The following is a 21549-nucleotide window of genomic DNA, read 5'->3' as shown; positions in this document are numbered from 1 at the left end:
CCGGCGGCCTGTGGTAATTGCCGACGGCCGACAGTGGTTGGTTGGTGGGGTGTTTTGTTGATTTTTTAAACTTTTATTATGAGGTTGGTGGGGTGTTTTGTTGATTTTCCAAACTTTTATTATAAGGTTGTTTTTACTAAGTTTTTAAATGCAGGGGGTTATAATAATCCAAATAATAATCAATATTAAAAAATAAAATAATAATAATATTTAATTAGAGGACAATTCAATAAATTAAATAACATACCCACTAATTAACCAAATATATTTTCTTAAAGATTCCCAATAATCTTTAAGGTAATCTAACTTTCCAGTAATCTAACATTCCTAATAATTCAGTATCTGAACCAAATGCCCCCTAAAAGTAGGACACAATGACCTTTGACCATGTAGGTGTTTATAAGAATGCTCAAATCCCAAACTTTATAGGAGCAAACCACATATTTAATGGCTCGAATAATTTCTTACTATTATTATTTAATAAAGTTGTTAACCATTAACAACAACTGTATTTCTCAAATGGTTTCTGACTATTTGTCCAATTTGAGAGATTTAACAGTCATGTTTTTTTTTTTTTTTTTTTGGGTATCTAGGGGTGTTCGAGTCAATTTGCAAACACCTTCACTAGTCTCTCGGAATCCTAAAGTTAACGATCCGGTAAGCCTCCAGTGTCTACCATTTATTAGTAGTCGTTAGGATCCAAACATAAAAACTCTCAAGTAATACATCCAAGAGTCTCAAACGAACTGTTAAGATTATCATAATAGTCATTGTTGGCTCTAACAATCATTTTCTATAACCATAACCTAATTTTATAACATAATATGTATTATCATATAACAACTACTCTTTCATTTATCATATGAATCATGTATCTAGAAAATAATTAATAATGCATGTCCTAACAATATAGTTTTCGCTTAATTATATGATCATTTGTTGGTTGTAATCTGATATCACATTTCTTAATATATAATGAAATGAAAACGTTTAGTTACAACAGAAATACAGCAACTCATGTTAACCTTTGAAATTAAAAAAAAAAAAAATATATTCTTCATGTAATATACACCATTGTTAATCTTAACAATGATGAACGAATAGGAAGAAAGTTTTTTAATAGTTCTGTTAAGTTACCCGCCAGTTTCGAGTTGTTGTTACACTTGTAGAAGCTGATAAGCCGATTCTTAAGCAGGTCCAGTCCTAATTCAGACCTCCTCCAACTCATGTTAACTTCCAAGTTTAGTATAAAGACAATCCGAGGTTTACTCCAAGGCCTTATATTTGCCATCAATTTCTCCTATAACTCTGTCTTATGAAAGGAAATATCGTTTCTCAGCTTCCGGGTACCTCCATATTCATGCAGGAGGGCCCAGTTTTGGCTCCTTAACCCGCTGTCTTTCTTTTTCGTCTAATTAATATACTTTGAGGTTCTTCTTTTTAATTATTTTACTTTAACAACAATGACGGACGTGAGGTGGGTTGTTTTCTTTACCTTGCTTAGTCTGCTTGCTTCTTCTGTAACTGCAAGCGATGATCGTGGCAAGAACAATACAAAGGGTATAGGTTATGATGGAAGGTCATTGATCATTAATGGAAAAAGGGAGCTTCTCTTCTCCGGCTCTATTCATTACACCCGTAGCACCCCTGATGTATGTTAACCTCTACATTCGGAGAATTTTCGATATAAGTTAGAAGATGTTAATAAAGGTAAAGATGGCTCACAAATATGGCTAATGATTGTGCTGTGTTGTGTGGTTCAGATGTGGCCGGAGCTTATTCAAAAGGCCAAACGTGGAGGCTTGAATGTGATTCAGACTTATGTTTTCTGGAACATTCATGAGCCAGTAAAAGGCGAGGTGATATATAAAATGTCCAGCTAGTTATGTTTGTATAAGAGAAATAGTATAGGCAATGTAATTTATTGGGTAAATGTTTTCGATTTGCAGTTTAATTTTGAAGGACAATATGATTTGGTAAAATTCATCAAGCTGATTCAGGATCATAAAATGTATGCAACTCTCCGCGTGGGACCTTTCATTCAAGCTGAATGGAATCATGGGTATAATTCTGAATTTCTCAGTTTTTTTCAATTTCCCTCCTGTATAAGTTTAAGCTTCATAATGTCTCGTCTCATAATTTTGGTTTGTCAATGTAAAACCTCAGTGGATTGCCTTACTGGTTAAGAGAGGTCCCCAACATTACATTTCGGTCTGATAACGAACCATTCAAGGTAATTTTATGTTTATAATACAAAACACAGATCTGGAAATAAAATGCAACTGATTCAAGTTCTACTCCTGTGACTAAAAACTCTCCCATTTGCAGTACCATATGAAAAATTATGTAACAATGATTATCGACAAGATGAAAGCCGAGAAGTTATTCGCTTCGCAAGGAGGCCCCATCATCTTATCACAAGTTGGTTCCTCTTTATACTTCCAAAGAATGACATTTGCATAATATTTCTGCTCTGATTTGACATATATTTGTTCGAATTGCAGATCGAAAATGAGTACAACACGATTCAGCTTGCATTTAGAAAGTCGGGGGACAGCTACGTTCAATGGGCAGGAAACTTAGCATTGGATTTGAACACTGGAGTCCCGTGGGTTATGTGCAAGCAAGTTGATGCTCCTGGTCCAGTGGTATGTTTATTAATGAGAGGTTTCTTGCAACAGAAGTTTCTGATTGAACGATATATAGATACAATTACAAATTTCTTTATATGAACACATGGCTTTTATTGGTAGATTAATACTTGCAATGGAAGGCACTGCGGAGATACTTTTGTTGGCCCAAATAAACCCGACAAGCCTTCTCTGTGGACTGAGAACTGGACTGCTCAGTGAGTATCAGTTTAAATAACCGTCAATGAACCAATTCTGAGAAGAGAAATGTGTGCAACTGTTAATGGCATTTCTTTGCTGTAAAATTTACAGGTTTAGAGTATTTGGAGACCCACCATCCCAAAGAGCAGCAGAAGATATTGCATTCTCAACTGCTCGCTTCTTTTCGAAAAACGGAACACTAACTAATTACTACATGGTAGGAAGATACTTCATTCAGATCACCTGAAGAGCAATCTGTTTTTCTTATGAATCACACCTTTGGTTGTGTTTGCAGTACCATGGTGGAACAAATTTTGGTAGAACAAGTGCCCACTTTGTAACGACACGCTACTATGATGAGGCACCTCTTGATGAATTTGGTAACGATTTCAAAATGTTCATCTTTGATAGTTCAGAAAACGAGCTAAGGTTATCCTGTAAGCATCTAAATTTGCTTGCTTTTATTTGTTAACAGGTTTGCCTAGAGAACCCAAATATAGTCACCTGAGGGACTTACACAGGGCTTTAAACCTAGGGAAGAGGGCTCTCCTTTGGGGTACTCCTAGTGTTGAAAAATTCAGCGAAGCTACAGAGGTAAACATGCATACGATTTAGCTTGAATATATGTGAAAGAAATGTTAACACAACTTCTATTGATTGTCAACAAGTTTAAATGTGTAGTTTCGAGTCTATGAGGGAAGCGGATCATGTGCAGCTTTCTTGGCGAACAATGCTACTAATAAGGCTCAGAATGTTACATTTAGAGGTATTTCATATTACCTACCCCCGAAATCGATCAGCATCCTCCCTGACTGCAAGACTGTGGTTTACAACACTCAAACGGTGAGTTCTAATTCCCTGTGTGTTACAATTGGTGTCACAGAAGTTGATTATGAAGAAACTAAAAGAATTGAACAGTAAAGGGTTATGTCATTGTGCAGAAATTGCACTAGCTAACAGAGAAGTTGATTATGTTGAACAGATTGTATCACAGCATAATGCCAGAACTTTCGTGAAATCGGAGGTTGCAAACGAAAAGCTTGCCTCAAACTGGGAGATGACCAATGAAATTATTCCAAACTTTGACCAACTTCCAAACAAGGCCAAGAACCCATTGGAGCTCTTTGGCCTGACAAAGGATACAACAGATTATGCATTTTACGCCACCAGGTAAGTGTAACATAAACTGCCCAGAATTATAGCATAATTCACAAACTCTTGTCAATAGATTCAATATGTTCTGTATTATTTCCAATGCAGCATAAATTTAGGATGGCGTGACTTGCCAATGAAACAAGACACTGCCCCAGTTCTGATGGTTGCAAGTCTCGGCCATTCTTTACTTGCATTTGTAAATGGCGAATACGTCGGTGAGAACCTCAAAAGTTCAAAACAGCAAATATATAAAATATTCTGTTGTATCGTTAGAAATGTTCCATCTTTCATTTAGCTAACTGAGGTATACACTTTAGGATGTGGACATGGGAGCCATATCGACAAGAGCTTCGTCTTCCAGAGGCCAATAAACCTGAAACCTGGAGTCAACAGTATCGTGATCTTGGGTGGTTTAGTTGGATTACCAGTAAGGACTCAATAACTTACATATTGTTTTCAACTGATGAATTTTAGAAGAGACAATGTGAAAATGTTTTTTTTTATATCAATAAATTAGGATAGCGGAGTCTATATGGAGAAAAGATTTGCCGGACCTCGCTCTGTGGAGATTCTTGGTTTGAACACGGGAACTCTTGATCTTACAAACAATCACTGGGGCCATCAGGTATATAGATTTCATTGAAATCCTGTAACAAAATTGATAAACTGGTGCCTGAAGATGGCTAGCTAACACGAGTGTCTATTTGCAGGTTGGTTTGGAAGGAGAGAGAATTCGAGTTTACAGTGAGGAAGGATTAAACAAGATGAAGTGGAGAAAGCTTGAGGACAAAAGACCGGCTCTTTCATGGTTCAAGGTAATGCATAAAATTCTCTTCAAATCTCACACATTTTGGCCATGAACTTCAAAAAGGTGACTATATTTTTGTTGTCGCAGACAACTTTTGATGCTCCTGAAGGCGATAAATCTGTCGCCATCAGGATGAACACGATGGGCAAAGGCATGATTTGGATAAATGGAAAGAGCATTGGCCGCTACTGGGTGTCTTACTTGTCCCCTCTCGGCGAGCCTACTCAATCCGAGTAAGTAATACACGAAAATGAAGTATGTTTCCAGACATTAAGGTGTGAACTATGAACTCAGATTTGACGCGACACATTGTTGTAATCAGGTACCATGTTCCAAGATCCTTCTTGAAGCCAACAGACAATCTGATGGTTGTTCTTGAGGAGGAGGAAGGAGGGAAACCTGAAGAGATCCAGATTGAACTGGTGGATAGAGATACAATTTGCAGTTATATAACAGACATCCATCCACCACCTGTGCAGGCTTGGGAACACAAGAACAAGCAGCTGCGGCCGAGGCTTGGTGCTCCAAAACCAGTGGCTGGCTTGCACTGTCCAACCCACAAAGTCATCACCGAGGTCCAGTTCGCAAGCTATGGCGACCCAACTGGTTTTTGCGGAGCCTACCTTGTCGGAAATTGCACTGTTCCTGCTACCAAGGAAGTCGTAGAAAAGGTAAACAGTTTCTAGTTCCAACAACAGTTTTTTAATATAATATCAAACAGTCGACATAAAACAAAAAACAGATGTTTTGATTGATTGTACCTTTTTTTGGCAGCATTGCCTGGGAAAGAATAGCTGTGAAGTACCATATGAGAAAGAGCTATTGACCCAGAAGCAGGATCCATGTCCGGATGTGACAAAGAATCTAGCAATCCAAGTGAAGTGCGATTACAAGAAGTGAAATAAAAGAGAGGAGATCAGAGAAGAGTTGCAAGGAGTTTGCAGTCAGATTAATGGTAATGGATATGATTGCAGGAAGTTGCAGCTTAAAGCATGGCAGTGTTGAAGGCCAAATTAAAATTAGAAATCAGATTGAAATGACCTCCGACTTTTTTGTACAGGAAAATGAATATGAAGTGGTCAATCTCAACAATTGTTCTCTCACTTCTCTTGTGTTCTTTATTCATTTATTTTATATTTATAAACGCAATTTCTATATAGTCGTTCATTAATAGGTAATATGGAACCATATTTTATTTTTTTCTATGTATAATATAAATTTATTCCAACTCATGTTCCAATCGATTTCACTCGTACTATTTTGTTGCGAGTAATACTACATTTACAATCTAATCTCACAAATTTTTTCTTACAATCTGATATGACAGCTCACAATGAATCATATCTATCCAACAATAAGTCTTGTCTGTCCAATTTCGAACTGCCACGTCAGAATTGTGAGAGAAAATTTGTAAGATTAGCTTGTGAATCAATCTTTATTGTATTGTTGCCCAATAAACTCAAAACTCACATTTATTTTCTAGGACTCAGAAATTATGAATTGTAAAAATAAACATGTCATTAAAATTAGAATAAAAAGACACTTATATAAAGTTTGGGATCTTGATCCAACTTCGAATTCTAATTATTGAAGTATAACTTTATTTAATGGAAAAGAGGCTCGTAGGATTGACATGAGGGGATAGGGATGGCTATATTTGTGGAAGCAAACTCCAGTCGAATATGAAACGCATGGATATAAGTTATAAATGAACATTTCAATTCACAACCAAAACAAAGATTAAATAACATTTAATCTTTACACGAGCTTGAATTAAGGTATGGGTTTTGCAGTTATTGAGGAAGGAATTAAAGTTTGGATAATCTCTAACCGAAAAAAAAAACAAATTCTTTACAAAAGTTGAGTGTAGAGATGAATTTGGCTTCCGATTTCAATTTAAACTCATGGCTATTTACGTAGTGTTTCTCAAATTTAAAAAAATGACTGTTCATTGTTTATCAAATGAAAATAGGTTTTCTCAGCTCACTCTGCGTATTTCTACACTAACAACTCAATTTTACAAACTCTCTCACAACTGCTCGTAAATAGATCTCACCTACTTACTATGGGTCTCATCTACCCACTAACAACTCAATTTTACAAACTTTCTCTCACAACTGTTTGTAAATAGATCCCACCTACTCGCTATGGGTCTCATCTACCCATTTACGAACTATCACACCGAAACTATAAAAAAAAAATTTGTAAAATTGGATTGTTAGCCGACCTTTATCCAACAAAACACATCTCAATCTTCAATTTTCTTAGCTCCAAATGCAAATTAAGCCATAATAACAGCTTATCAACATGTGAAATATGCAATTCCAATCCTAGCATTTTACTCTACTTACCAAGTTCACCTACAACCGAAATCATTCTACAATATATACAATTACGGAGCAAAAACATTCAACACAGATGACGCATACAATATACTATACAAGATATAAAATGAAATAAAAAAAGAATATCAACTTAAACAAGGAATAACAACATTTCAATCATTTATTTTTCCCTTTCAATTGATCCCATACATGTATATATATTCTACCACCCAATTAAGTTGTCGAATAGGAAAAATGAATTCTAATTTCCTATTTATGTACAATAAGCCTAGCAGCAAAAAAAACAAGGGCTCTACAACTGAGGATTCCTCCCTCTTCAAAGCTCCCCTCACAATGTGGCAGCCTGAGGTCTCACCTGAACACATAAGAACCAATAAATATATCTATCTATTAATAATCAACTATATAAAATATGAAACCCACACACCCCAGCAAGCTGTGACCTATGACAGCAAAACCTCAACAGGAGGAAAAAAAATGAAAACTAACCTTGTCAATGATGCAAACATATTATAAGGGCAGTGAAAAGAAGCCATTATTTGACCAAATAGGATTTCTACTTTTGAAGATGAATAATCCCCAGGGAAGAAAATTGACCCTGACATTGTTCTGATGTTTATAATATACAAAAGCTCGATTGGTTAGTTTCAACAACTCATGATAAATCAAAAGATCCCTGCCCTTCACTGATTGCATATAGCAGTTTCTTGTACATAATTTCCTGTTCAGAAGAAAAGCAATTAAGGATGTTTCATTAGTAGCTGAATAAGCTTGACATCAGATATATAATTAACTGTTTTATTCATTTGCCAAATGCTGTACCTTGGTAGAGTACGGAGGAAGCTTCAGGTAATTAGCACATGTCATCACACTTGGCAAATCCTCATCTGCTGATTCCAATGCCCCAGTTCCATTAGTCACTGCATTACTTGCAGTTGACGAATGCTGCACCGAAACATGCAAGAAAGCACATATTCAATACCACGTGGGGGCCAAATGATTGAATAAGACATTATGTATTTTTGAACTTCTAAAACGAGATGTGACTGTAAAAATAAAAAATCATAGTGCTACCTTTCTCACTATTGTCAGCTTTGGATTAAGCACCGCCAGGCCACCTGGTGGAAGCCTAGGTGCACCAGTAACAAACTGACAGAAGGCCCGCTGCTGATCCGGTGTGAACTCCCCCATGATCTCTAGTAACTGAAGACATCAAAAACAAAACACCATATTGTTAACTAAAAATGAATCATTGTCTCAATGAACAAAATATTAAACATAGAAAAGGAGCATACGTTAACAATTGCAGTGCTCTTGGCAGTGTACCCATGATCGAATTTTATATGCTCAACAAGCGTATCAGCCTGCACAAATTTAAAGTCGGTTTATAACCATAATCTTTACATAGTGCAGTTCCACTAAGTTAGTGTAATTTGCAGCAGCGGCATAATTTATAATAAGTACCTCCCACAACTCTCTACGGCCACAAAGCAGATGGTCCAACTCATGAGGCGTAAATATTTGCAGTGATGAGATGTCAAAAACCTGCTTATTTCATGCAGCAGGTCAGTAAATTCTGAAGCTGGTGTACAGCAAAACAAGACAAGTATACCATTTCAATAAACAGGGAGGCAAATCCTCACTTAATACTAACAACAATTTGATACTGTGTTTTTGAAAAGATAAATCAATCGAGTAAAATAAATTACAATATTGGCACATATCCATACCAAGACTAAAAGATTTGAAAAATAAAACAATGCAGGTGGTAGTAGTTAGAAGTACATCAAGCAAAAATGTCCCGTTAAGTAAAATGAAATAATAGGAAGTTTCAAGGTAACATCAAATCAGCAGCTGTTAACATGATTACAAAAAACATAAGAAATTAAGGAGAGACCTGATTGAAGCCTGCTCTAAATGCTTCCATTTGCCGCATAATTCCAGTCTTCACAGTTGCATCAACTACGAGGGATATGTACTCCTCTAAGTTATTGATGTCAACCTAAAGTAATTTAGCAAACGTCAGAAACATATACAGAACTAAATGACAAAAATGGCACGCAAAAATAAAGATACAGTACGTTTTCATCAACTGGTTTCAAAATGTAGTCTGGATACCCAGGAACAGTAAAATCCAAGTAGAGATCCTCAATTGGGGTCCCACGGAATCGTAAGTCAGAAATTGCATCACGATTATCACAACTTGCTGATTCTAAATATTGTTTCCGACAAACAATGACATGCAACTCTTGCAAAATCTTCCCAAACTCAGAATCAAAAGAAAGAATATCATGCAAATCAAGGTCCTGCAATGGATTAGAGTTTATCATCAGAATATCATCAGAAAGAAACCTATGAATATAGCTTATCACTGAGAGAAGTCAACATAATCGCACACTCAATCAGTTCACAACAACTTACTTGACCAAGCACAAGTTTATAAAATGCTGTTGACAATGGCAGATCTAAAAGCCTCCCATCTTGAAGAGCTTTAGCCGTCACACGCCCAACCAACCGGAAGTACTCAATGACTTTAGAAAACTGGCTACCTTCAGAAGTATCAACATTTGGAGGCCAAGGTCGAGGGAACAACCCTAGTGGAGCTTGAACTAGATCTCCTGTTACATTATTGGATTTGCCATTTTTGTCTTCCCCCCCATCAATTTCCATAGATGGTTTCTCTGATGAAGAATTTGACCTCCACATTCCAAGTCCAACTTTCTGGAGATCACGACTTAGAAGTGTATAAAACTCAAGGGTGGGACCCAAACCTGTGCCAACTTCCCCAAAATATTCTACTTCAAGGACAGCCTTTTGGCTCGAATACATCTCCATTACTTTTGCAGCAGAATCCAAAATACGATTCCGAGAGACACGAACTTTCTGGCGTTCTAATCTCCCAACTCTCACCTCTCTTTCATTTACTGATCCATGACCATCAGCACCCTGCTGCTGCTGAAGACGATATAAAGCACGAGATAACCCAAAAGCAGTTGAATAGAAGTACTGACGCCGGATCTCAAACGGAAACAAGAACGGGCATGCTTTTGTCAACTGATAACACCACGAGGGAAGACTACCACTGCACAAAGCAAGGGCGTCTTGAATTTGTCGAGCTAATTTAGGAGTGAGTTTACTGTTTACAAAATCCTCTGAAGGTACCCTAGCACCAGTTGCACTCTGTTCATCTAGACTCGATATTTTCCCCTCAGCATAACTATCAGAAACCATCTGGGCTCTCAAACGAGGTGCAAGCTGGTTCAAACCCTCTAGTACACGCAACAATGCCAGTATATTATATGTAGGATTAGATTTCTCCAAATCACAAGGAAGTTCCCCTTGCAAGATGCTGTCTAAAAGTGACATACGATGGGATTGGGCATCAGAGTTGGAATTGGAAGCAGAACCAGATTTTGTAGATTTTGATGGACCGGTAGAACTTGATCCTCCAATGGACATCCTATCAGCTTGGCTGTCTGCTCTCTGGTATGTCATAGTGTAAATATCACTCCACAGTCTGCTTCCATCACTTGATATGAAGTCACTGCCACCATACCTCTCATCATCATCCTCATCCAGAACAAGCTGACGTTGAATGGCCTGATAAATAGTCAAATGCCTGTTAAGCTGTTTACCACCAGCAGTGAATATCAACTTTGGAGGCTCATTGGAACTGCCAAACAGAGGACGTCCATGTCGATCTCTGCCTCCCCTTACACCTCTGCCATTAGCAGAACCAAGCCCAGCCATAGCAGCAGCAGCAAACGACATTGCACCCCTTGAACCGTAAGAATTGCCACTCCTAAAGTCAGCAGAATCAGAACCCCTGATTGTAGCAGCTCTACTACTAGATCCAGAAGCTGGGTTAGTCTGACTATCACTAGCTGCTGAAGCAATGGCACTATCCTCAGCCAAATCACCCAATTTTACGTCATGTACTTTATCAGGCATGCAAAGAGGAAGAGAATCATCTTTCAGCACCTGAAAGAAAGCAATGTCCCCAATAGGAAAATTATGGTCATGAAATCAAAAATGAAAACAATTGTAGTTTTACCACTAAATTGAAAAGGCAATAATGCATCTCCTTTTTCCTGATAAGCAACAGTCCATCTTTTATTTTTTGTAAAAATTGGAAACATGTTACCAACAATAATCAAAAACTGCAGAACACAACTACTAACGCAACAAACAGCCAAGATATCATTATCCAAATAGATAATACATTCCAATCCTTTCCTCTAGAGGGAATAACTAGAGTGAAAAAGTGTATAACGGTTTCTCCTCTCTATCTTTACCTCATATTAAAAGCAAGATCAGAAACCAATAAAATTGTCCAGCCAATATCAACTTTGTGACAAATCATATTGTGTCAGCATATACCTTTTGACAATAAAAGTAGAATTATTAACATTACTAGGAGGGGGCACCGCAAGATTCCCTACAGAACTTGAAAAATCATATACTCATACGAATGTGAAAATACATCCAGACAAACCCATGACATACTACTTTCATTTCAATTACTATCAAATTCTATTCCCCTTTAGTTTCATTATTTTCAGAAAGTTCGAGCAATATGCTTGTAAATCATCATTTGGGTAACTTCTTCCAAAAGCTCTCACAGGCCTTGATCCTGCAGCCACTTTTGGATAAGTCCAAACTGACCATCCAAAAGCATTTGCTCATTATCCTCATTTTTCCCACTACAAATGTATAATCAAACCCCTTCTAAGAATTAATTCAAAAATAGGCAGAAAGTTCACCCACAAATATGGATCTGCTTTGCTTTGCCAATATCATTGCAGGTTTAATAACTTTTTACCTACTCCATCTATTCCTTTATAGGTCAGTCCTCTGATTATATCAAGAAATTCAAACACTTTATTTATAATAAAACAAGAATCACTAAGCAGAAGGAAAAAGAAATTTGCAGTCTACTGTTTCAAGAAATGAAGGGATTAATGAAATCAAATTAGCTTACATCTTCATGATCGTCATCATCATCATCAGAGATATCCTCATCTTCAATCACCAATGCATCATCAATCTCCACTGGAGATATATCCAATTCCTCATCCTAGAAAATAAAAAGTTATTAGTAAGATTGGTGAAATCAAAAAGCAGCTGAGAATATTGAGACAATAGTTGTATATATAATATTTATTGCCCAATTAAAATGGAAGTCCATTAACAAAAGTAACAGGGGTTCAATAACAAAAATAACTCATACTTACACTCAAGGATCACAGAATTTTCACAAGCATTTTATGAATTAATATACTAAAGGAAAAGAAACATAAAGCTTTTTAGCACCTTCTTATGTGATAACACAAAAAAAAAAAAAAAAAAAAAAATCACCACAATTTTTTTACTGCTATAATGAAATGAAAACACACATTATAAGTCACCTTTACAAACTAGCCCCTGACACTAGGAGTGAAAATCACAACTATTATTATTTTGATGGTTTGGATTATGAGAATCAAACCACAAACACTGGAGTATACAGCTTACCTCAGAACTTGTATCTGCATTCACTTGCTTCAATTGTGCATCTTTGTCTAGAGCCGCTCTTCTGCGAGCAGCATTTCTTGTTTGAGGTCCTCTTGCCTCCTCCTGAGCAGACTTCAAAACAGCTTTACCCTTCCCCTTTGATGAGCTTGAGCCCTTCTCTTGGGAAGGTTCTTTTTTAGCAGCATCTCCGATATTAACAGATAATCTGGATCTTGAAGAATGACGACGAGCTGCAGGAGCTGAGGTAGAAGGGGACGAAGCACCAGCTCCAGTAGGTGTGGTCCCAGACTCTGAATTCCCTACAGATGCCGTAGGCTTTTGGCCAGATTCACCTCGCTGAACTCGAGGCCAAAGAAATTCTTCAACAGCTGCTAAACTTGCTAATGGATCAATCAGTACAACATTAGAAGAATAATCACGGAGAGATTTTTCTCCTTGAGCTCGACAGAGGCGCAACTTAAAAGGCTGAGATAATGCACTCAGTCCAGAAGAGAGACGAGCACTTCCACCAGATGACCTAGATGAATGGCTCAGCACAACAGGAAAACGCTCTAGTGAGGACAAAGCGTTTTGGAGCTTCTGAACTAAGACAGTCAAAGGAGCCACACTTCCCGCATCCACACTAGATGGGAGTGAAACAGAAAGAAATGACTTAAATCTTTTAAGAGCTTGTTGGCGAAGCTTGAGCAAATTGGCTTCTGAAATTCTTTCCTTAGAGAAATAACCACAAGAAAAATAATTCAACAAAGCTGCAACAACACCACTGCCAATAAACTCAAAAGTGGATACACCGTCCCCTTTGCTCAGTTCAGTTAACATCTCAGATATCACCCCAATCAAAAACTCTTCCTTACTCGCAGATATATCAGCTATGCGGGACCCAGATGCTTTAGATTTTCCCTTTGCTTTAGTCCTTTGGTCATCAACACCAACATTCAACTTCAAACAAAGATTCTTCAGATGTAAAAGATGATCTGTAACTCCAGCTTCAGCAGCACCAGGATCTGCAGGAAAGTACTTGTCCTTGAATGCTTTAGCACTTGCACTGACTGCAGTTCGGAGATTAGAATTCACCGTCGGAATTTCTACTGAACTTGGGGGTGAACCAACATTTAGTGAGACAGTATTCTTTGATTCTTCTGAATAATTTCCTTCAGGATTTGAGTTACCACCGCGTCGTCTATAACGCCTAGAACGTGATGATGTACCAGATACAGAATCATTGTCCTTATCACCAGGAGATGCTTGGGCAGGAACAGTATTTGGATTACCAACTAAAATAAGTTGATCTACAGCATGAACCACACCTTCTCTGACAAACATCTTGGAGAATGTACCAGGAAGCTTTTCCATAAGAATCTCAGCAATTTGGAGGGCAGGAACCAAGACATGTGGATCTTTCCATGCCAAAACACCAGCTAAAAAGCTATAGGTTCAAACAATTAAATAGATAAGAGTCCTCCTCAAGTGAGCGTCTCAACCAATTGTATTGAAATGAACAGTGCATACCTTGATACGTTTGTCACACTTAACAGAGACTGAATCATCTCCGCACTGCTGAAGAACATCAATTTCCCAATAACAGAAAGACATTTGTGGCGAACCGGACTGTTAACACTGGAACCATAGATCTGCTCAACATGTAAACACGGGTGAAAAATATACAAACTAAAACAAGTAAAAGACATATAAAGCCATTCCCACAGAAAAACTACCTGTATTAGAACAGGAAGAAGATCCATTCCGAACTGCTGCAGAAGTTCAGGCTGATCATTTAGTAATTTCTCTCGAGCAGAAACCTCAGGAGCACTTACATTTGTATCATCCTGTTTCCCAGAACTACTGGCGGGAGACTTCCTCACCACAGGACCTTTCATAAATATATTGGAGCTGGCTGGGAGGGTAATAGTTCCTGGTGGCAACGGGGGGAGGAGCTCATTTGCCAGGTTGACTATCTCGAAAATCTACACAGTAAAATAGAAGTTCAACTTATTAAATGTGCAAGTGAAAAGAAAAGCATGCCATGGGGATTTACTATAAGGTCTCTCAGGTGCCCCCAATAATGCATATGAGGGTTTGGTGGCAAAGGAATAAAATTGAAAAGCATGGCCACTGCACATGTTTGAGTGTCTTTCAAAGAAAGCAAAGGCTTTTGGAGTGAAGTAAAACCTGAACATCATATAGATCAGGTTTTAGAGATCTATACCAGTGTGATCTCTGAATGTAATGCTTCTTCCCTCCTTTCCTCTTTTTACGTATATAAAAGAGTTAGAAAAGTGGGAGCATTTTTTTTTTCTACGGACATCCTGTGTATGAGGGTTGCATCCCCTGAACATTTTAGTGCATGCTATTGCACATATTGAAAATAATAGTAATGCTCTTCAAATTCTTGACTATATTAAACACCAGTTACCATGAAAACCATAACCTAATTGTGTTTTAAAGATGAATTTATTACTCATCTTGAAAACTATAAACAAGAAAATCCATTTCTTATTTTCAAGCCACAAAACAAATTCAAACCTAGTTATCTATTTACAGCCCGATTAAACAAGAAATCAACTGATATTTTTCATAAGTACCAAGAAAAAGAATCTCAACCAAGGCTCACAGAATTACATAGTAAATGAGACCTTGCTCCCGTGAGATCCACAAGTTATATATCATGCAGCTACATACTTGTAGTTAAGTAAAATATAGAAGAAGTCCGTAATTTGGGTTTCCTAGGAACCAAACATGTTGAAAAATTAACAATAAACTAGCAGGAAAAAATATTTGGACCATATAAATCAAATACACATGCAGAAAATAACATTTTACTATAACTTCTTTCAACTTTCTGGAGAATCACATGGAATATATTCAGAACAAACTAAAAACCCAGAAACTAGAAATAGTTGCATCTACCAAGACAGAAAAAACGTGCTACATTGTTCACATAGACCAGAAATGGTCAAAGAAACAGTAACTACCTGATCTGATGGTCTACTCAAAGCGGGTGGAACAGATGTATTAGCAGAAACACCAGACCCTGATAGTATATCTTTCAGAATTCCACTGATCCCAAGGAGGAGCAAAGTTTTGGCACAAAGAGGCGATCCACTAGCACAAGTGGACAGCAATCGGATTAAACCCTGCATTCCTAAAAATTAGAATCACTACTTCAATATATTAAAAAGAATCAAGATATGACAGCAGAATTCAAATTTACCGTATAGGTCGGTGTGCTAAGAGATGCCTGCCCACCTCCAGAATTACTGGTTGAAATGAGAGAGGCAGCTTGTGTAACCAGTCCATGATTACATAGTTCATCTAACTTGTCCGGAGATGACGCGAATGCTTCAGCAATTCGAGTTAAACAAACAGAAGCATGTTCCAACACCTAAAAACACAACAAATCAGAAATGATGAATATAAGGTAACTGAATTGAATGGGAATATGCTGCTCTAATGAAACCATAAACCGATGGCTTTACCTTTGAATCATGGTACTGAAGAAGGTTTGTCAACAGGGGAACAGCTTCCATCACAAAGTCAGCAGCATCAGAAGGGAGTTTCTTGCACATATTTGCAGCAGTGGACAATGCTACCCTCTGAAACATAACATTAAATTAAAAAAAAAACTCAACTGTAGGTATCGAGGAGAGCAGAATAGAATCCTTCTCCATCAACAATTTAAAGATCAAAATCAAATTAAATTAGTTACCTGAACTCCTGTGGAGAAGAAATCCAGGTACGAAAGAACCGCCATTAGAGCACCTGCTCTCAAACAGGCAGTTGGGTGCTCCTGCGATATCTTCTTTAAAGCTTGCAGAGACTACATATACAACAACCACCATCAATAAATATCAAAACCCAATAATCAAACAAATGCTTAAAAACTTCAATGTGGAAGAAAATACAAGAATCCCAACTACAATAATAACACAACTCCACATGCTACAAGCAAAACAACACCGTTGCATAGTCAACATTTGTTAGAATTCCAAAAATTCGCTTATTTTCTACTCATTGAATTACATGAAAATGTATAGCAATAGGGATAACTAAACCAACAAAAGCAGTCCATTATCTAGGCCGGCAATATAACAATATAATAAACTAACCTGTTCAGCCAAGTCCATGTACTCAATTGTTAGCAACCGAGCTACGAAACACGTAACCGCCCCATAATGCACGACAGCGGCACAAGAAGATGGCAATACATCACACAAATGTGTAAGAGCCCTAGCCGCAAGCAACATAATATCAGGATTACTCTCATGATTCAGCAACCCAACCAGCACCGGCACAAATGAATCCACTGAGAAAGTACTCAAACTCTCCTCCGTTCCAATAGACAACATCTCGCAAAGTTGCGTTAACGCTTCCACTTGCTTCCCCTCCTCGCCGTCCGCCCTCAGCCCCGATAAAATCTTCTTCAATCTACCGCTCTGATGGGATGACGACGCCGACCCCATGGCTGATGACGGCAAAAGATCATCCAATCCAGCTCCGAGCTTCCTCAACAGTCCTTGCAAGGCACTGCTAGCTGAGGTCAGATTTTGATGCAAAATTCCAACTCCACCCTCGCTGTCATTGTCATCGTCGTCCATACCCGTATCCATATTCAAACCAAGTGCCCGACCCGTGTTGGCCAAATCCGAATTGTTATTATTGTTATTGCTGTTATTATTATTGTGTTCTTTTTCTTTACCTTTGTCGGCGGAATTGTCGGCGTTGGATGAGGAGATTTTGGCGCGGCGAGTGTGGCGAGAACCGGAGGATTCAGAGGTGGGGTCCATGGGGAGAGCGCGTGAGTGACGTGAGCGCGTGGTGGCAGAAGACGATGAGGCAGGGGCGGTTGTTGTTGTCGTCGTCGTCGAGGTAGTGGGAGCTACACGAGGTCGTTTATTGGCGTGAGAACGAGTGGTAGGCCCAGAAGAAGATGACGAAATCGAAGGGGCAGTTGAGGAGGCCTCCGCCCGCTTCCGGCTCCGAGTTTCCATACAAAAACCACTCCAAAATCGGAACGGCTTCGCTCGCTCGAAACCACGAGCGAAGCGATCAGACGGTTCCCGATCCGATTCCCACCTGCATCTCACCGCACCAGATCAAAACCCTAGATTCAGACAGACCAAAAAAGAAGTCTAGAAATCGGCGAAATTGAGTGAAGGATCAGGGAATTACGAATGGTGGATTGAAGAAATGATGGGATTGAAGTGAGAATTTTGTGCAAAAGAGAGAAAGAGAAGAGAATAGAGAGAAACCCTAGAGAGTGAGGGGCGGGGAAGGGTATATAATAGAGTAAAGAGGTGAAAGCGAATGAATTTTGATATTTATAAGAAATTGTGATGATGAAATATCAAATAATAAAAAGAGAGAGAGAGAGAGAGGAACATTAGAAAATATGGTGAGCTTGCATGGCGGTGAGTACTGCTCAGTTTGGTACTTGTGCCTCTCTCTCTCTCTCTCCCTGTGCTTGCTAATTCTCTACTTAATTTTACTTTAAAATTATTTTAATTTCCTGCACGTTTTTAAAATAAACTTTGGTTTAAAATTATATTTTATGGTCCGTTTTAATTTTAATATTTCAAGTTCATTGGATTGTTTTAAAGCAATGAATCATAAAGGAGATTAATGAAATATAACTCGTAATAAAATATTTGTAAGCATAATTCTCCACTTTACAAAAGCACATAGCATAAATAGAAGAATATAATAGAGATAATAATATGCTTTAATGAAATATTAATAAATATAAAATTGGGTGGTTGAATTTTAGCACTAATTTATAAAGTTGGGAGTCACAATCAATTGAGTTGAACAAATCAAATAGAAGGGAGAAAACAAAAAAAGGATTTTAGCACTAATTCATTATTTAATGATTTATACGTTCAATATTCTCAAAATTTTATTCTACTTTATTCATCTCACGAAATATTAATAATTATTTTTCTTGTAAAGATAATTTAATTTTACTTTTTTTTTTTCAAAATAATATTCTATAAATCATTAAATAAAGAACCAAATGAAGTCTGCATTTTTTTGTTTTTAGGATATAATAATAAAATAGGATGGAGATATAATATTGAAATAAACAGGCCTTAATTATAAGAAGGAAATAAAATAAATTGTACTTAGAAGGGAAAATTGGAGTTTGGTTGGTTTAGTTTTGGAATTGGTGAAGCAGAAGAAGAGGAAATGTTATATTTCACGTGTTTGAGAAAGTCCATGGAAGGAAGGGGCGTGCAAATGTGGATGTATTTTTTGTTAGCGAAAGGCCCAATCCATTTCATTAGCAGACTGGATATTGCTGTTCTCAGAATATATTTCTCATTGGACTTCTTGTATCATACCATAAGAAAGAAGGAAGTAATTTTTTTTTTTTTTTTTTTTTTTGACAATTGGGCTGTTGGAAGTGTCTGGACTAGCTTACACGCACTTTAAGCTAATCTCTTTAATTCTCGAGAGTTAAGTAAGTCACAAATGTGATAGATGATCACTTTCGAGGGTTAGGTAAGTCACAAATATGGTAAGTGATTACTTTGTGGGACTCAAACGTAAAACTTCTAGGTAATAAACCTAAAAGGTTAAAGTATTGTCGTCTGATCATAAGAATAGTGGATAAAAGGAAGTAATTTTTAGTCCTCATGTAATCATTATCTCTTACTTTTAAATGATTTTCCTTTTTGTTTTGATAATTTTAACCTTAATTAAAATTATTATAAATAACATAATAATTTATAAATACACTCCTACTCTATTTACTTTTAAATGATTTTTCTTTTTTTTATACAAACCCTACCTCAAAATCGTCTAAATCTTTTAAACATTTTATTTTTTACTTCAACTATTTATTTGTTTGATGATATTATTTGATTGAAGCTACGAAGAAAATAACCACACAACAAGGTAAATTTGAATCTAAAGAAGAAAAAGTAGATTTCAAATTTTAAAATTGGGAAAAAATGGTATAAACAAAAAACCTAACTATGAAATTAGGGAAAATCATGTAAACGAAAATCCTGATTATGCATGAAATTTGGATAAAAGGTTAACTAGGGTTGTCTTGGGTATTAAATGGGGTTTAAAAAAATAATATATAAAAAAAAAAAAAAAAATGAATCGCTTAAGCGATGTAGTTATCGCTTAAGCGATTAGGTGTATATAAGCCTTCATCGCTTAAGCGACCGAGACCAATTATTTTTTTTTAAATACAGTAAAAGCGTATTTAACAAGCGGGGTATAGATTAATTTTACGGGGCTACAATATTTCCATCTAGAAAAGTGATATTTACATTTACATTTTAAGTGTCTTCTTTATACCTTTATTTTATTTTTAAATATTCTTTCTAATGGTAGAAATTTGTTTCGACAATTTTAACCTTAATTAATTTTTTTTTTTTTTAAATATTCCGGCAAAGCTTGGGATTTGACACCAACCTTCTATGAAATAAAATAACAAACAGCATTTCGAAAAAAAAAACCCTTTTAATTTCACCAAACTTGAGCCAAAAGTCCAAACTGGCCGACTGAAGCCTAAATACTAAAAAAACTTAGGAGTATTTAGAGTAGTATTTTTGAAAAAGTTAAATTATGTTGTTATTACGGGAATAAGATTTGAATTTGAAAATGTGTTTGGTAAATTTTTGGAAAATATTTTCTAAAAATATTTAGATTATTTTTTAATCCCCTACATTTATTAATTTAACTAAACACCCATTACAATAAAACATTAAAAAATAACAAAAACAACCTATTAAATGTCGATCACCACTACCAAAGGGTGGCCAAAAGTCATTGGAATGGCGCACAAGCTGGTCATGCACCGATCTACCTTTTTCGGCCAAATCCACCATGGGTATGGCCGAAAAAAGTCAAATCTACAACCAAAGATCTGGTCGTTGACGGCCAAATGGCCACATCTGGTTGTCAATGACGACCATGATTGACGGTCATATCTTGGCTGTTGTTAATGACCAAATTTGGCCACCACTGCCAAAGGGTGGCCAAAAGTCGCTAGAATGGCGCACAAGCTGGTCATGCACCGATTTGCCTTTTCCGGCTAAATCCACGGCCAAAGATATGGCCGTTGACGGCCAAATGGCCACATCTGGTCGTCAATGACGACCATGATTGACGATCATATATTGGCTGTTGTTAATGACCAGATTTGGTTGTTGGCGACCAGATCTAGCTAGATCTAGCCTTTTCTTGCCAGAACCATTATGGATCTGGTCGAAAAATGCCAAATCGTGCATATGACCACCACATCTAGTCGGTCGTGTGCCATTCTAGCCATCTTTCAGTGGTGGTGGTTGGTTGCCAGGAATATATGGGTGGGTAGCGGTGTTTTTATCAATTTATAAACTTTTATTATTGGGGGTGTTTAGTTAAATTAATAATTCTAGGGGGTTAAAAAAATATAAATATTTGAGTTTAATATAATATGGTTAGATTTTAAGAATATTGAAACAAATATGTATTTTAGGTAGGATTGGATTGGGAAAAATGAAACAAACACAGCCTAATTAATCTTTTGAGTAGTTGATAAACGCCCAACTGTGATATCAGGATACCGCATCGCAATATATTGAATAACTTAAAGGGTGTGTCTGATTCAAGGAAGGTTGGATTACTAGAAAATTATATTACGTTGAAGATTATTGGGAATCTTTAAGAAAATATGTTTGGTTACTTAGTGGGTATGTTATATTAATATGTTTGGTTGGGAGGAATAAATTGATGAGTATGTTATTTAAATTACTAAACTGCCTTCTTTTTAAATATTAATATAATATTATTTTTATTATTAATTTTTTAATAGTCTTTTTAACCCCCAACATTTCAGATTTAGCTAAAACACCCATGCTTATATAAAATTTTAATTTATAACAAAATCACCCCCACCACC

General features: G+C 36.9%; 2 protein-coding genes across 3 annotated transcripts; one reads left to right on the top strand and one right to left on the bottom strand.

The window, feature by feature from the left end:
* The first annotated feature begins 1463 nt into the window (after positions 1-1463).
* LOC116124184 (beta-galactosidase 13-like) lies at positions 1464-5694 on the top strand. The gene is made up of 19 exons (XM_031409893.1): positions 1464-1652; positions 1764-1859; positions 1950-2062; positions 2167-2233; positions 2329-2421; positions 2505-2648; positions 2754-2848; positions 2943-3048; positions 3127-3211; positions 3307-3425; positions 3513-3674; positions 3814-4001; positions 4092-4201; positions 4304-4413; positions 4504-4611; positions 4697-4801; positions 4882-5027; positions 5117-5465; positions 5569-5694. Exons 1-19 carry the CDS (start codon positions 1464-1466, stop codon positions 5692-5694), a joined length of 2511 nt encoding a protein of 836 aa, XP_031265753.1.
* Positions 5695-7241: 1547 nt separating this feature from the next.
* Positions 7242-17970, bottom strand: LOC116124159 (E3 ubiquitin-protein ligase UPL3-like). Of its 2 annotated transcripts, XM_031409875.1 has the most exons (19): positions 17823-17967; positions 16760-17726; positions 16360-16470; positions 16130-16246; positions 15865-16035; positions 15626-15787; positions 14369-14617; positions 14163-14284; positions 12654-14079; positions 12121-12216; positions 9561-11120; positions 9221-9445; positions 9037-9141; positions 8604-8684; positions 8435-8503; positions 8214-8342; positions 7962-8084; positions 7629-7860; positions 7242-7494 (listed from the first exon to the last, which is right to left on the bottom strand). In XM_031409875.1, exons 2-18 carry the CDS (start codon positions 17639-17641, stop codon positions 7795-7797), a joined length of 5694 nt encoding a protein of 1897 aa, XP_031265735.1. In that variant the 5' UTR covers positions 17642-17726; positions 17823-17967; the 3' UTR covers positions 7242-7494; positions 7629-7794. The 2 variants fall into 2 exon arrangements, with proteins under 2 accessions (XP_031265735.1, XP_031265734.1); XM_031409874.1 differs by having other exon boundaries at positions 16760-17970.
* Between the last annotated feature and the right edge of the window lie 3579 nt (positions 17971-21549).

This window comes from Pistacia vera, unplaced genomic scaffold, assembly GCF_008641045.1.
Source record: "Pistacia vera cultivar Batoury unplaced genomic scaffold, PisVer_v2 Contig150, whole genome shotgun sequence".
Taxonomy (NCBI): Eukaryota; Viridiplantae; Streptophyta; class Magnoliopsida; order Sapindales; family Anacardiaceae; genus Pistacia; species Pistacia vera.
The sequence above is the reverse complement of the archived record's forward strand: the minus strand, read 5'-3'. Positions and strand labels throughout refer to the sequence as shown.

What these genes read in the sequence shown, in the direction of transcription:
- LOC116124184 (XM_031409893.1), top strand. Translation starts at nt 1,464, where the DNA reads ATGACGGACGTGAGGTGGGTTGTTTTCTTTACCTTGCTTAGTCTGCTT. An exon ending in ACACCCGTAGCACCCCTGAT is followed by an intron (nt 1,653 to 1,763) that starts GTATGTTAACCT and finishes TGTGTGGTTCAG; the next exon opens with ATGTGGCCGGAGCTTATTCA. An exon ending in AATTCAGCGAAGCTACAGAG is followed by an intron (nt 3,426 to 3,512) that starts GTAAACATGCAT and finishes TTAAATGTGTAG; the next exon opens with TTTCGAGTCTATGAGGGAAG.
- LOC116124159 (XM_031409874.1), bottom strand. Translation starts at nt 17,641, where the DNA reads ATGGAAACTCGGAGCCGGAAGCGGGCGGAGGCCTCCTCAACTGCCCCT. An exon ending in TTAGCACACCGACCTATACG is followed by an intron (nt 15,788 to 15,864) that starts GTAAATTTGAAT and finishes TTAGGAATGCAG; the next exon opens with GGTTTAATCCGATTGCTGTC. An exon ending in ATAAACTTGTGCTTGGTCAA is followed by an intron (nt 9,446 to 9,560) that starts GTAAGTTGTTGT and finishes AATCCATTGCAG; the next exon opens with GACCTTGATTTGCATGATAT.